Source organism: Phyllostomus hastatus, unplaced genomic scaffold (genome assembly GCF_019186645.2).
Source record: "Phyllostomus hastatus isolate PE091 unplaced genomic scaffold, TTU_PhHast_1.1 phas_contig_524, whole genome shotgun sequence".
Classification (NCBI taxonomy): domain Eukaryota; kingdom Metazoa; phylum Chordata; class Mammalia; order Chiroptera; family Phyllostomidae; genus Phyllostomus; species Phyllostomus hastatus.
This window is the reverse complement of record NW_025333900.1, coordinates 13,310,457-13,327,394: the sequence shown is the minus strand read 5'-3', so window position 1 is coordinate 13,327,394 and position 16,938 is coordinate 13,310,457. Positions and strand designations below refer to the sequence as shown.

At 35.9% G+C, this 16,938-nt stretch overlaps 1 protein-coding gene across 3 annotated transcripts in view; it reads left to right on the top strand.

Annotated features, from left to right (window-relative positions):
* FNBP1L (formin binding protein 1 like) overlaps positions 1-12,565 on the top strand; it is a 116,714-nt gene extending 104,149 nt beyond the window's left edge. Inside the window, exons 10-15 of one of the 3 annotated variants that reach the window (XM_045847020.1) lie at positions 1,688-1,797; positions 5,134-5,266; positions 5,641-5,735; positions 7,570-7,718; positions 8,932-9,090; positions 10,907-12,565. In XM_045847020.1, the coding sequence (XP_045702976.1) occupies positions 1,688-1,797; positions 5,134-5,266; positions 5,641-5,735; positions 7,570-7,718; positions 8,932-9,090; positions 10,907-10,980 (720 nt within the window). In that variant the 3' untranslated portion in view covers positions 10,981-12,565. Of the gene's footprint in view, positions 1-1,687; positions 1,798-5,133; positions 5,267-5,640; positions 5,736-7,569; positions 7,719-8,931 lie in introns of all 3 variants that reach the window. The other 2 variants (XM_045847022.1, XM_045847021.1) reach the window with 2 other exon arrangements.
* The last annotated feature ends 4,373 nt before the right edge of the window (positions 12,566-16,938 follow it).

The following is a 16,938-nucleotide window of genomic DNA, read 5'->3' as shown; positions in this document are numbered from 1 at the left end:
TTTGGCACATATGTAATAGTTTTTAAAACCTGTGCCATAAATTAAATTAAAACTGAAAAGTTATATTGCTAATTGACCACTACATTTCAAGGATAGGAAGTTTTGTATTTATTCATTTAGGTCAAATTTGGCTGATTGACAGATTCTCAGGTATGGTGACTGGTAGATTAAAGAACAAAACCACTTAGACAAGATGTCCTACTTTTTAGGCAAGCTTGTTAAATGTCCATAATGTGCAGACCACTTGGGCAAATTCTAGAGATTATGTTATTAAATGTATATTTGATCATGGCTTATCCTAAAAGTGAATTTTCTCATTTTTAAAAGCAAGGGGAGCATTCTTATATGTAGTGAAATAAAGCCATTTAATTCATGTTATAGGCATAAGTGGCCCAAAGAGCAAGTATACGTTTATTTTGGGAGCTCACTTCAGCAACACTTTAAAGACTGAACTTGTGTATTCTTAAAATCATTTTAAAATGAAAAAAGAAGAATGAGATAGGCGTTATAAGTCCTGGGAATGTATAAAAACTATGTAAATATGGGTTTATATGAAATGAAATCAGTAGTTGCTAATATTGGTTCTGTTGTATAATGTCTAATAAAATAAACAGTGACATGATTAACATTTAAGAGGCGAAAGACATTATTTGAATCAGAAATTTACATCTGAATACTAGAACTTTTTCTTAAATGGTATAGTTTTGTTTTAATATTAAAGCTTTAAAAAATTTTCAAGCATACTTCGAAAGAAGGATTGTGCCTCTCTTTCTGGATGATGCCATTCTTTCAGGAACAACAGAGGCGTACTGTTTGGTTGTAGGAGAAGCTAATTGAAACTAGACTCCTTACTGGAATATGATTTCTGTTTATATTTCACTTAGTGAATCTTTTGTTTTTTAATGATCAAGTATGTTTTGGTTCTAAAGAATAGAGTGGTTTAATAATGTATTAATTCAAAGACTATATGCAGTATTAACATTTCATTAGTTAGATCATCTTTATGAGGTAATTTGCTTACTTAATTCAGTTATCTAAACTTCATAGTTTCAGTCTGAACATTTGTAACATTCTGACTGGAAATGTGGTTATAGGCCACGTATAAAACTATAATTTGTATAGGTGAGAAATGTTACGTGTTTCCATTTTGTTGTTGTTGCTGTAAGAAGATCCGTATATACTTACTGTAACCCTACCAAGACCTGGAGATACTGGGATACAGGTCATTACCACTGATCTGTATCAGGTGTTATTTTTATCATTCTATTTTGTGATTTTATAAACTGACTGTAATTTGAGCCCTTTGTGAATATACAGGGTCCAGCACAAATAGTGTCTCTTTTTTGTTAAAAAATCTTTTATTACAAAATCATAAGCATGTGATTCTATAACGTAACAGTATCATACTCAAGCACACCACATGACATTTTAGGTGAAACGTCCAAATTGAAACTATAAATTAATACACTCATATTATTACCCTACCGACCACACTCAGGCAGTTGTTTCTTCTGCTGGACCCTGTAGTTGTTTTAATTAACACACACATATCTATGTAGATTTATTTTTCTTAGAAGAGGTTGTTTGGGGCTGACTTAAAATTGACATTCTTACTTTATAGTGAATATATATAAAAGATAAAATTTCATGAAAATGTCTTTTATACTGATGTAGATTTTCTTTTCAGGGCCCAGCACTAGAAGATTTCAGTCATCTGCCACCAGAACAGAGACGTAAAAAGCTACAGCAGCGCATCGATGAACTTAACAGAGAGCTACAAAAGGAATCAGACCAAAAGTATTTTTCCATTAAGTTCTCTTTACCATTATTATTCCTTTCCAGGTCTACTTTGGATGATGTGTTTAAATATCATGTATAAAAAGTTTAAGAATCATGCATCCTAATCAAAATATCTTTTGAGGGAAAAATACATTCCTAAACTTTGGAAATTTTTATTGTTGCCATGTCACAAGTAAAAATGAAACGTTAGAGTTTCCTGGCTTGCATATTACTTATTGGAACTAACAGTATATATTTATGTCTTCCCAAAATTTACAAAATCACTTGATGACTCATTATCAAGAGTACTTTCACCAATGCTAACCACTCTTATACTCGCATAAATTTCATTTTGCTTTGGTATGTAAACTGAGTTCAATAGAAACCTGAAGGTATACTTACTTCATTTGGAGCAAAATATGTTGGCAAACAGTGCTTGATTACTTATGGCTTCAGATTCATTCACTCAAAGCTTAATTTTTTTCAATTTTATAAAAATATTCCTGTAGTTCAGTTTTGCTTTAATGAACATAGAGAGTTTTGATGAATAAAGGGTTATTACAATGATTTGGTGACTGCGCTTTATACTGAAGATAAAATTGGAGCTTAAGTTCTGGAATGGGTGATTAAAGAGATTGTGAAGAATTGTACAACACATGTGATCGGATGCTTAATCATAAATATGTCATTACAATGAATTCTCATTATTTGTGGCAGCTAAGCTCTATGAAGTCACTGAACACTGGATTAGTGAATACCAGTACGGAAAATGCAGGGCTCCAGTTATTAGCCTCTGGTCACAACATTTTTATCAACTGACCTATACATAACCTTGTTTTATATATATTTCTGTTTGAAGACACATTAATATATATTGTTGATTCACTAACTTTGTACTCAGGGCTAACAGCACAGTAGCTCATGCCTGAACAAAGTTTATATAACGTATTTTCTCCATAAGGCACCTTACAGCCTTCTCACTCTTAAGAACACTAGATCACACTTCAGTACTACTCTTATGGGCTATCTGAAACAGAAAAATCACCAACTATGAGCATAAAGCGGACACTCGTTTAGAGTATCAGAGCAGAAACAAGAAGTTAGAGTATCTCCTTGTTTGACCTCAGCTGAGAATGTGCACATGCATCAAATAACTCAAATTTTTCTCCACTCTGTAATGTCTAATGACTGTGAAAGTGCCATGAGTCTTTCTTTCGAGGTTACAAATAAATTTTAGCAAATGCACAATTCACAGATATGGAATCTACAAATAATGAGGATCAGTTGTATTATAGTATAAATTTTTAATTGAGGTATATTTGACATATACATCATTGTTAGTTTCCTATACAGCATATCTTTGTATATGCTACAAAATGATCACCACAATAAGTTTATTTAATATCTGTTACTGTCCATACTAACAAGAAAATTTTTTCTCATGATGAGTATCTACTCTCTTAGCAACTTTCAAATATATAGTATAGTATTAACTATACTCACCATGCTATACATAATATCCATATAAAGTAATTTTTAAATATTAAAATATTACTAGAGGAACACATAAATGGTCTCTGGAAAATTATAACATGTAATGTAATATTTAGGGCTTCCTATATGTAATAGACTGCCAGGATGGCAGAAGATAGAAAAATGAATAAAGCATAGTTCCTGATCTTAACAGACTCACATTTTAGTTGGGAAAAATGCAACTCAAGCTATTCAATTTCTATACAAGCTGGAATATGATAGCTGCTAATAGAGATGTAAAGTTCTGGGGGAAACTAGAGGAAAAAATAATGAATTCTTACTGGGATAATTAATAGTCTTAACTGGGGAGATTTTAGGAGAAGAGGAAGGGTGGTGTGGAGGAAACTAGTGTTTATTGGGGAATTATTATGTATTAGGAAGTGAGTCCTGCATTTTACATGAAGTATGTCATTGAATTCCTCAAAATAGCCCTTTGAAGTTGTTCCTGTTACATAGATGGAGAAATTGAATATCAAATTCATAGTGTGTCTAAGATTAGATACCTGGTAAATATCAGAGTTGACATCTAAACACTAGTGGTTTGCCTTCAGAACGTTGGAATTAGACCTTGATGGGAGAATAGGGTTTTGTCAGTTAGATAAGAAATTAGACAACAAGCCATGAGTAGGAACATTTAAGGAAGAGGGGGAAAACAAGAATAAAAACACAGAAATGTGAATGTTTTTGCACGGCCTGGAATTAGCTCTAGGCCAGGGAGATTTGATTAGAAGTTGGTGTGGAATGTTTTAGCAGAAGATGAGGCTAAAAAGGTATAGGATGAATTATATAAAGTCTTAAATGCTTTTTTGTAGAATTCTGTAGGTATCGGAGAGCTGCCAGAAGTTGTTGAGAGAGTGGGTGATATTATCACCTTTATATTTCAAAGAAAGATAATTGAAAATTATATGAAGAGTAGACTATATAGGAAAGACATTGGCAGCAGGAAGACCAATTAGAGGACTTTATAATATTCCAGGTGAGAGATGCTGAGGGATTTAGTTGTATTTGGAATTAAATCTAGAAGTTAGGAGAGAAGGACTAAAGATACATATTTGAGTATCATCTGAAGATAGGTGATATTAAAGCAGTAAGTGAATTAAATCTTAATAAAACTGGAAAAACAAAACAAGATCATTCTGAAGAAGGAGTGTAGGATGCGATGAGAAGAAACCTGTGTCATTCTGTGTAACATGCATTTAAAGGATGAACAGAGGAAGGGAAGGAGCCAGAGAGGATTATGAGACAGAAGGGGTGAAGAGGAACAAAAAGAAAATTATTCTCCAGGAGATCAAGAAGGAAAAGAGGATTAGGGAGTGTAAGTCAATAATGTCAGATGTTAGAGTCCAGGAGAGCTGACTGAGCCAAAACCAAATTTAGAGGTAGAAGGGCAAGTTAAAGTTGCATTTCTGTTTCTAGCATAAATGGGTGGGGGGACAGTGATGCTGTGAACTAAGAAAAGGTGGCATGATGTGTCTGGATGGGATCATAATGGGTTTGATTTGGGATATGATGAATTTAAGAATACTGAGGAGTATTTCCCAGCCTTTGATTAAACAGATTTTATATATTTTGTATAATATATATGTTCTCATTTAGGAAGCGAGAAATGAGAAATTAAATCTATTTTGCTTTTAATATTTCAAATGATTTAAAGGACTATCTACATAAATTACACTTTATATACTTTGTCAGATGATCTTTAACCAGGTAATATCTTTTCAGAGTAGGCTGCATGTGAGTCCCCAAAAGTACATGGAATTCTTTTATCTGGGAACATACAGAGGTGAATATTTAGTGTTGTGGTTTCCTTTTTGTTTTCAGAGAGGCACTCAACAAAATGAAAGATGTATATGAGAAAAATCCACAAATGGGGGATCCAGGGAGTTTGCAGCCTAAATTAGCAGAGACCATGAATAATATTGACCGCCTGAGAATGGAAATCCACAAGAATGAGGTAGATTTGTTGTCTAGCAGTTGTCTGAGATAAATTTATTTGTATAAACTTCATTATCATAGGTTGGTTTTTGCTAGAATTATCTTCAAATATTTATTTAATTTTAGGGTTCATGATCTGAAAGTAAGGTATCATATGGTATCTAATGTTTAGTCCTTTGTTGAAGGTTTTTTAATTTAAAATATTGTATAAAACTAAACATTTAAGCTTTTTTTATTAGCCATAAAGTAGATCATTGACCAAATTGGAATAAAGATTTCCCTTCTCTGAGAATTACATAATCATAAAAACTCAAAGCACATTTTAAATGTAGAATATTTTACGAGCTTTTAAAAATATTTATTAAGCTCAGTTTTACCTATTTTTTCCCTAAGGCATGGCTCTCTGAAGTTGAAGGCAAAACAGGTGGGAGAGGAGACAGAAGACATAGCAGTGACATAAATCATCTTGTAACACAGGGACGAGAAAGGTCATTTTTTTGTATTTTATTTGTATCTTCTTTTCTTACTTTTTTTTCTGAACTTCATATAATTTTTTTCTTCCTCTCATTTAACAAGTTTGACTTTTAATAACATCAGTCTTTCGAATCTAAGTAATTTTCTGTTTCTTTACAATAGCTATAGGTGCAGTATGAAATTTCAGATTGCCGCTCAGTACTAGTTCGTCATGCATGTAGAAGCAGAGGTGGGAGCATAGACATGTCTTAGAGCTCCAGTCTGGAGGCATAGGCTCCTCGGGCCTGGGGAGGGTCTCTTAAAGTGGATGGAATTTGGTAGCAAATGCCAAAGAAAAATTTAACTCATCTTGCTCAAAGATTTTTGAAGGAAAAAAATGTGTATAGTTAGTTTGGACCAGAGCTTCCAAAAGGCATTTTGCTAAGTTTCCACACCATTTGTGGCATTTCCCCCTTTGTAATATATATATCTTTTTTTTTTATGATAAGGTGCAACAAATTAGACTTCACCTTAGAGAAGAATTTGAGAAATCTTGGTTTACTCCTAAAAATTACACAATAATTTGAGCAAGTTCATTTTTAATGTTCTCTGAGTCTGTTTCCTCAGATATATAAAAAAAAGATTAAAATACCCCTCATGCAGGATTGTTAGTAATAAATGAAGTAATGTACATAAAACACCTAGTAGTAAAATACCTGGTAGTGGTATGTTCTTGATAAATATCACTTCCTTTTCCTCATTATCATTTTTTGAACGAGTATGTATCTTCAGTATATCAAGAGATATCCTAAAATACACTGGGTTTTGTTAAAACCTAGATTTTAATAATTCAGTCTATTTTGCTTGTGTTATTTAAGAACATATCTTCTGGGCGTATAGAAAATGCTGCTAATTTAATCATGTAGATTTCCCTATTATTAAAATCATACTTAATCATTTTATTTGTCAGCAAAAATTATTAATATTTTTCTCTCTTTGATTTAAAACCTTTTAAAGAAAATAGTGCCTTTGGATTACTTCTTTTTGGGATTTTCTAAGTTACTAATTTAGGAGATAACATAATTAATTGGAAATTAACTTTACTAGAAGTCTTTGGGGTTTTAGTGACAGAATGAAATATTCAACCCACACGGGCTTAAACTAAAAGGAGATATTATTAGCTGGCTTTAGGGAGAACTTAATCTAGGAGTTCAGATGATATATCTCAGGACTCAGTTTCTCTCCACCTCATGGTTCTGCCTTCCACTGTATTGGCTTCATTTTAAGGCTTCATATGGTAATCTTTCAAAGCTTTAGGCTCATATTTCTCCAGGTTCAAGTCAAGTGGAAAAGGAAGGGAGCTTCTCTTTCAACAGTTCCAAGAAAAGGTCTCTGTGAATCTCATATCTGATTGGGTTACAGGCCTACTTGAGTGCTGTGCTAAGATAGGCCCTCTGGAGCCAGGACAGAAAGATTCCATCTGAAACCTGTTAACTGAACATGGATCTGGGTAGGTCCTGTAAGGAATTTTAGGGTCCTCTTGACAAAAGAGGGAGTGATGAATCCAGGATGATGAAAAACAAGCATCCAGTACATCTTGAAAATTTCTCTTTACCTGGTGATAGTGAGACATATTTATTAACACAATGCTGTGTTTCTAGAACATTGTAGTCTTTTGAATTTTAAATTTAGGAAATTCAAGAAGCAATAAACACACATACACAGCCAGAGTTAAGAAAATAAAGGTTTAATATGGAGCTATGTAATTAATACTTAATTCTCTGAATTAATCCTGAGATCAACTTGTAGATAATACAAAAAATTCCCATGTTTGTGATACTTGATCAGAGTTAATTTTATGTTTTATAGTCCTGAGGGAAGTTACACTGATGATGCAAACCAAGAAGTTCGTGGGCCACCCGAACAGCATGGTCACCACAATGAGTTTGATGATGAATTTGAAGATGATGATCCCTTGCCTGCTATTGGACACTGCAAAGCTATTTACCCTTTTGATGGTATGATTTTTCTAATATATGATAAAATCGATTCCTTAGTCTACATACAAGAGTTACGTACTTTAGTGTCCTCAGCTAAATAATACATTGTCAGACGGTTATCTGCCCGGTTCATTAGTATGGATATTTTTATTCTACCATATTACAAATACAGAGATTTACCTTCCATACATGCATTTGAAAGAAAATTATCTATGCTATCAGCATCCTAATAAAGAATTTCCCCCAGAGGTCTTATTAATGCTGCATGTACTCACTAAAGTTGAAGCAGGTTGAGCTTCAACTTTACGACCCAGGAAGTAGAAGGCTGGTAGATGTCACCTCCAGCTTTTCCTTGTAACTTGCTAACAGTGGGAGACGGGTACAAGGCAAATGGCATACCTGAATCTCCACCACTATATCCTGACTCTGTGGGCCACATTTTCAGGAGAGAGGAGGAGAGGATATGGTGACTTGTGAGTTGGCCACATTTTCCTCTGTGACAGCTGGGTGACAAACTGTGGGAGGGGAGGAAGTCACAGTGGCTCTCCCTGCAGATGTTTAGTCAGCCTCCCCTCTCTCCTGGGAAAAGGACTGTGAAAAGTCTTCAAATCACAGAGGAGCACAGCAACACCTTTACAAATAAGTTGTTGTAAAATGGTATGTGATTTAAGGCACCGTATTGGTTTTAAAATTGAGTAAAAGTCTTTAGTTACTCCTCATTCTGAGAAAATAATATTAAATAAGATCTTGCTACAATGTAATGTAGAGAACAGGGAAGGATCACCAAAGTTGAGCCTGTGTTTTTTCTCTCTGCTCTCTCTTCAAACTACATTTTCCACTGTCTCACTGTCTTGTTACTGTTTTCCTGACCCACATCTCATGAGTTTTCTACATAACAACACCACTCAAGTTTGTTGAAGTAGCAAAATAGGAGTTAGAGTACCCATGCAAATCATGCAATATCATTGTGGCTTTTGCTTCATCCGTTTCATGGGGGTGATATTAATGCCAGCCTCACAGGGTTATTGTGCAGTTCAGATGAGACAGTGTGTAAGGACGTGTCGGATAGACTACAAAGTACCAAAGAGATGTTGTTAATGAGAGTCAGTGGGCCCAGGTACATTGAAACCTAGTAGGGTTTCATCGTGTTGCTGTGTAAATTGTATTTGTAACTTATTTGAAATTATTACTGTGCTTAAATTATGCGTGTACTGTGAAAACTCTCATCTAGGACACAATGAAGGTACTCTGGCCATGAAAGAAGGTGAAGTTCTGTACATTATTGAGGAGGACAAAGGTGATGGATGGACAAGAGCTCGGAGACAGAACGGCGAAGAAGGCTACGTTCCTACATCATACATAGATGTAACTCTAGAGAAAAACAGTAAAGGTGCAGTAACTTACATCTAAACTAACCAGGCAGCTTTGTGATATGTATAACTAGGAATGATAACTTAAAATGAAAACACATTCAACAGGTGGGAAAACATAAGAAAACTTACAGGCATCCAAGATTTATTGTTCACTATGTGAGCTGAATGTAGGCTCAATCTTAAAGATGTGAATATTACCACAAGAAACTGTTCTTGTTGACGCTTTACCATTTGAGTGATGTTGGTGTGAAGCTTAATTGGTGCCTTTTGCTTTATGTCCTGCTTGAGTCTGTGTGAAGGATTTGTGTTTTTCTGCCTTATCAATCATAGAATTTGACCTGGGGCAGGAATCCATAAATAAAAGCTCCCCCCAACACACACACACATACACACACTTGGCTTCAGAAAACAGTGACTGTAGTGAATTCAAATAAGTGAAACTGTTTTGAAGTGCTGTGGAAAGCTGACTCCCAAACGAGTGGTTTGGTATAGGAGTTTGAATTTAGCTATAGTCTCTAAGAAGACAAGTAATAATAGTTGGTTAATTGGATAAAATAAGAATATAACCATTGTCATTTTCTTTCTTATTCTTTGATTTTCTAAAAGAAGGGATAGCTACTTAGCACAAAATCTATCATAGTAGTAGGTGAATCAAGAAACCTACAAAATAACCTGGTCTAGCTCTTAAGTGAATAAAATGGCTTTCTTTTGAGACCTGAAAATATTTTCAGGCTTACTAGTAATTTTCAGTAATGTACAAGCTCCCTTCAAAATTAATCTAATGCTTGTATTTTTATTTGGGGAAGAAATATCACTTTAGTGAATATCACTTTAGCATTTAGCAGTTATAGTAGGAAAATAGACTTCAAATGAGCTAAGGTAGAGGGGAAATCTTGAACGGAGATGTACTGGCACATCTTACTTTGAAAAGAAAAATAGCTTCTTTGACTAACTGGGTTGGAGGAAGGTATCTGTACCACCATTTAGAGCATTTCCTCATTTTAGCTGAGTCATCAATGATTAGGATAGATTCTTTTTTCCAAGTAAGTGAGGAAGCAGCTATGAAACTGGTCATTAATTTTGCTCATGTTCCGAATTTTTCTGGTGTTTTCAGTAGCTGACTATAAAATGAGCTTAGGGACATTTGGGATGGACACTTTAAACTGAACACCCCTTTTGGTCTTACCAAAGGTCTTCAGTAATTGTTCTTTTCTTTTTCCTCCTGGACTGCAGGTTCCTGAAGAGGGTTTCTGAGGAAATGGGCAAGATGTTGAAGGAGGTTACATGCAGCTGCTTTTGGGGGGGAGGGTGTTAGAGTTGTCAGGCTCAAAGAGAGAGTGAGAGAAGCAAGTTGCATGAGTGCATGCAGACATCGTTATTTTTTACTAACTTCATTAGCATTTCCATACATTGTTTTTAAAAAATCATTGTGAGTCTCTAAATTCCTCATTCACAATTATTCACATGAAGTGGGGGAAGCAACAATGGCTAACATTTTTCCATTTATTTTACTGATGTCCATATCAGAGAGAATGCAGAGCTGTCATTAAATTTGTCTTACATTTGGCTGTCCCACCAGGACCATCTCTGTCCCAGCTCTGTTTTAATTGGCTTTTAGATCTGTTGTCTGTTAGAGCCCTCGCCATTCGTCAGTGTCTGCCTGCGCCACTTCTGTGTTTGCTTAACATCCTGTTGCATGTCTAGAGTGATTGGGCTAGATTTTTCAGGCATGTTGTTATAAGCCCTTGTTCTTGTCAAAGCTTTAGTTTTGTCTTACATTTGTAGCGCAAATCACTTTGTCAAACATCTCCAGCACTAATGTTTCCATCCTAGTGTTTGTGTATGCTGCTATAACTTCTCCACTGCAAAACATTCCAGTTTTGGCATTACGAAGAAGTAGTTTGTGAACCTGAAGTATTTATGATAAGAAAAAGAAAACATCTCTGCTCTAGCCTACAGCCCAGTTGAAAGAACTCTTTGAAGCGTGATACATCTTCAGCACCTCAGTCTGGGAAGAATCTATAGTCAGCACTGAAATCCTGGCATAATAAACACAGAAGATAACTCACCACCTCAAGACAAAGGACTGTTGTCAGAAGTCAGCTGCTTCCATTCAAATGCTGCCTTAAACTAGAGTGCCTAAATCTGTTGATTGCCAACACTACCACTACAGTATCCCACAAAGGGCTTGGTGTCAGCTCAGTGTGACCTCTTTTAACTCTGCGGGGCTGCTGCAGCTGCCGACGTAGCCTCGGTACGTGGCTTTTAGAGCTCTACCATGTTCAATGGTGCGTCTTCACATTTTCGCATCAAACTAGAGACCCGTTCGAGTCCATTTGACTGTACTCAGTGTTTTTATGAGATGTTTTATAGACACCCCCATGGTCTTTTAATTTGGGGTTACCATGTTCTCATTTGATTATTACAGTGATTGTCTGTTTCCAAGTGATGATTTTGTTTGAACCAGATAAAAGTTAGTGAAACTTCATAATGATTTATGTGCACTTTTACTTGTAAAATGGAAATTTCTGTATGTTTATACTTGTAAATATAGTTGTCGTTAGTGCCCTATTGCTCCTGTTGTCCTGCCTCGCATTTGTGCTTCTGTTAATGACGTGTACCTTAACTGATTCCTTAGTGGTGTTTAATAGGGAAATGAGCGGGGGTGGGGGGTTATTTCTAACAATGGAAGCTTCATTAATTTCGTTCTTTACTATTTTGAGGGAAGAAAGAGAATGTGAAATGGTCTGTGTATTGTTGGATTTTAAGCAATATTTTAGAAGCTGTGTGACTGCTTTAATAACTTTTGCCCAGTGTTATTTGAATCGTACTACCAGTTATACTAAAGCTAAATGACAGTTGTGTGAAAGTTAATGCCTTCATGAGATCGAGTATGCCCTTGTACACAGCTGACATGTAGTGTGTTACTTTTGAGGCTAGTGAACTATAAAGTTTAGATTTTGAATCTTGTTACAGGGTTATTTATATAATGTGACATTATTCAATACTGACAGACTACATAAAGTAGTTTTAAATCCTAGTGCTATTTGTATTTTAAAGGTTAGCAATGAGGAGGAAATGTGATCTGGCTATGTTTGTCTTCTGTACAAAGCCTGAAGTGCTTGTGTTTTTTTGGCTAGCAGCCACAGAGGGCAAAGTTTAAGGTTTTCTTGTAAGGACTAACTGTTCTTTTCAAGCTACTGTTTGTTTTTCTAAAAGCAGGATTTGCTTCCGTAGGAGGCAAGTTCCTTCATGTGGAATAGTGCAACCTGTATCTGGGTTATTATAATAGGAAGGACATTTGTACTTGCACAGTTTAAATCATTCTTAAATTTTAAACATGTGAATTGTCAAAAAAAACTTGTTTTTTTTTTTTTTCGATAATTTCTACTCTTTGTGCACATGTTGATTTCTTGATGGTAAATGCTTTGTTTAAGATAGTGTTCTCTGGTGAGAATATTTTCATGGAATAAAACAATCTTTTCCTGGTCAGTTAAGGTATATAGTGTGTTATCTCTTATTGCTATGTAAACTAAAAGTTTTGTTCCTGAATGTGCTAAATTCCAGATAATATAAAGTAGATGGCAAGTTACATAAGTGGAAGCATCTGTTTTGAGCAATCTTTTTTGAAAACCAGTTCTGGAAATTTTATTCTAGTTTTTGGTTGCATTCAAGCTTTCTTAAAGGAAAAAAAGTTAGTATTTCTTTACCCTGAATATAAGTTGAGTGTAATAATTTGGATTTTAGGATTTTAAAACCTTTGTTCTACAATAGCTGCATTGCACAGACTTCCCTTGTGCACTACTTGGTCCTCTGCGTCCATAAAAACTCCCCTGTACCACGTAGCTTGATCTAGCCACACACTGGTCGGCACTTCCTGTGCTTCCGCCTGAATTTCTAATCAGTTAGAGGATTACCCTTGTCTTCTGTTTGTCATAAATAGTATCATATCTGTCATTTTAGCAAGTCTTTAATTTCAGAAGATTCATCTTTTTAAAAGGGCTTGTATAAAACTGTGAGCAGCTACTTGATCCTGAGCAATGAGGGACTGTGACTGTTGAGATGAAAATTTGAAGATCCATGCCAAGCTGCGTGTGGGGACACACACAAAACAGCAGGAAAACAGTGTGAACAAACTGAAGGGCTTTTACTATCTGAACTGAGATCGGGGAAGTCAAATCCTACTTGTTGAGGAAAGATAACATCCTCACAATAATATTAATGAAAGCAAAAATATCTTTGGGCTTGTTGGAAAGGATAGATTTTCTTTGAAGAAGGTATTAGTTTAGGTGAAAAATGATAAACACCAAACCTATTTCAGTAAGGTCATACACCTGAAATCAAATATATTCCTAGGTATAATCACTGTTAGTAACCTAAGAAACTATAACAAGTATAAGAGATGCCAAAAGATTGGGGGTTGAAGAGTAAATTCAGGTAAACTCAATAGCTCTTAAAAGTACTAGATAATTTTGTCAGCATTTAGGAGAAAATGTAATGGACAAATGACCTAGGTCCTAAGAATAAGTAACATAAGATTAGCTTCATTTCTTACGTTAGATACAGTCAAGAAACTACAGGCATAATTGTCTTGATTTCAGCACAATTTTAATATTTGGCATGATTTCTCGCTCATTTTTGGGAGTAAGATGGTGATCTCATTGTAGAGAAGAGGAGGTTGCAATAAGTTGATTCAGTAAACCCACAATGTAAGCCCTGAGAACTTTTTATGGAAAATAAATATATGTGTATGTTATGCACCATAATAAAATAAATCTTTCACCCAACTTTAGAAAAAGAAAATTGCCATCTCCTCCTTCAAGGATAACCATTAATCCTGGATTTTATCTTTATTGTTTTGTTTTTCTCAGTTTTTCCACATGGGTATTTTTTCTTAAACCTGATTAACTTACTATGTTTTTGAGCTCTGTAGAGATTTTGTCATACTCTGTATGAGCAGGGCACAGTGATACAACCATAGGTAATGTTAAATATCGAAATGTTTCTATACTGGTTGGTAGACAGTAATTCCAGAAAGTAGTTCATCATATAAGTTCTTATACATATGGTTTATCTCAGAAACCACATGTGACAGCCTGCGATGCATTCTTGCTTGAGCACTGAGGACAAAAGCTGAAGGGCTTAGCTACAGATTTGCTAGTATTTCAGGTTCGGCGATCTTCTTTGGTTTTGTAAGCCCTTGAGTTGAAGAGGGGCCTGGGTAACCAAACCCCTGTTCATCCTCCAAATAAATGCCTTATCCTGCTCTAGGGGATGCTGGAAGAGGGTGTGGGTAGACACAGGTGTCTGGGGACATCGCCCCTTGTGTAGTAATGGCCCTTTAGCTGCTTTTTAAAGTTTTGCTTTATTTGGCAACTTACTCTGTGGTCGAGGGTGGTGTGTCTTGTACATTGAAGAGATATGAGGAGAAGGATCCTACCAGGACTATTTAATACTCATCAGAGTGTGCTCTCCAGCAAGTGACGGCACCACCCCTGCTGTGTTCTCCACCCTCTTCCCCTGGCTGGTTTCCAGATGGGAGTATGGAAGTTGTCCGCCCCACCTCCACGAGTGTCCCTTTCCCCTCACTCACCGGGGCAGACCAAGCTGCTCGGACTTCAGTATTATTTGAGAAAAAATGAAGTCATTATATGGCAACCTGTCTTGAAAGGAAGATCTAAGGCTGAAGAATTTAATGCCAGCAAACGATGGTTTGATTATTTTAGAAAGAGGCTTGACTTTCAAAAACATCAGGGTAACAGAAGAAGAATCTTCTGCTGATGAACAGGGAGCAAAGTTCCCAGATGCCATTAAGAAAGTAATTAAGGAAAAAGACTATCTGCCTGAACAGGTTTTTAATGCAGATGAAAGTACCCTATTGTGGGGTGGGGGGGAGACACAAAGGGATTTTATTATTGGTAAGTAAGAGAAGCAAGCTCCAAGGTCTAAGGTAGGAAGGGATAGGCTAACACTACTGTTTTGTGCAAATGCAGTCCGGTTTATAATCAGAACTGCCCTTATCTATAAGCTGGGGACCTCTGAGCCTTGAAGGGAAAAGATAAACACCAGCTGCCAGTCTTTTGGTTGTAAACAATAAGACCTGAACAACGAGAACCTTTTTTCTGGATTGGTTCCATCAATAAATACTTTGTCCCTGAAGTCAGGAAGTACCTTCCCAATAAGGGACTGCCTTTTAAAGTTCTTTTGATACTTGGACAGTGCTCTTGAGTACCTAGAATTTTATGAATGCAGTGCCAAAGATGTCCAAGTGCTCTGCTTGGCCCCAAACAATGTCTTTATTCAGCTTCAAGATAGGGACTCATAAGGACCTTTAAGGTTCATTACCCATGGTACTCCAGAAAAGATTGTCAGCACTATGGAAGAGAACTGATAGAACATGAAAGTGGGAAGGATTACACCACTGAAGATGCCACCATAGTTCCAGAAAAAAGCTATGAAAGCCATTAAGCCTGGAACAAATCCTCGATGGAGAAAACTGTCCAGATGTGCAGGACTTCACAGGATTTATGACAGCCAATTAAGGAAATCATGAAAGATTGTGGGTATGGCAAAACAGTAACTAAAAAGGTGAGTGTGTGTGTCCGGAGGGTTTCAAGATGAGGATCTTGGGGAAATTCAAGAGCTAATACCACCACACTGGAGAAATGAACACAGGATGAGGGCTTCCCACCCAGTGCCCGATGTTGAGGGAGGAGATGGAAGAAGCAGTGCCAGGAAACAAATTGACATTAGACAATTGGGAAGAAGGGTTCTAATTATTCAAGACTGCTTTTGACTTCTCTGACGACATGGACCCTTCTATGATATAGACAAGCTAAAGCAAACAGAAAAAGGATTTGTACTGTATAGAAATATTTTCAGAGAAATGAAAAAGCAAAAAAATAAATGATTATATATTCCCATAAAGTTACACCGAGTGTGTCTGCCTCTCCCACCTCCTACCTCCTCCCACCTCCTGCATCTCTTCCTCCTCTGCACCCCCGAGACAGCAAGACCAGCCTCTTCCTCCTCATCCTACTCAGTGTGGAGACAATGAGGATGGAAACCCTTATGCTGAATGAATAGTAAATAATCACCATGCTGTACAGTCAATAAACATGTGTTTCATTTGTGTGTGTGTCTTCATGTAATAATCTAAAAACTACATGGCAAGAACTGATGAGATGTTTTGGTGTCAGATCGCTTAAGTATTCATTGTGTAGAACATCATGTGCAATACATTTATGAAAGTGGTAGCTTAACATGCATAAGGTGAGTAATATTTAATATAGAATTAATAATGTATTAGTTTTCTTCCTGTTTTATAAGTTTGCTTTCAAAGAATTAGGTTATGGTGTGCCTGACTCCTAGTTGGAGGTAGTGCCCATTAGCCTACCATCATGGGTGTTTTTGTTGTTTTTTTTTAAGGAAACAATTTTCAATACTGCATTATGAACATGACTGTAACACTGTATACCATAAAAGTTTTATAATGACTCATTCATTAGTGTATAGGCTAGGCTACCATGAAGCCCTCTTGTGAATTACAGTAGACTGCTATAAAGCAACTGTATTGCTGCTGCTTCCTTACTAGTGTGTGAATTGCTATACCTGTAAATAAATATGAGTTTCTTTTTCACATCTTTTCATTTCTTATTTCTAGTGTTAGTAGTAGTAAGTATACCATCTACAGTGTTTTTATCATATAAGACTATTGATGCGCATCTCATAAACATGATGTAAACTTAGTTATTGATTAATGCAGTACAGTACTGTGAATGTATTTTCTCGTGATTTTCATAACATTCTTTCTGTAGCTTATGTTATCAGTAAGGCTTCCAGTCAACAGCAGGTTATTAATAACT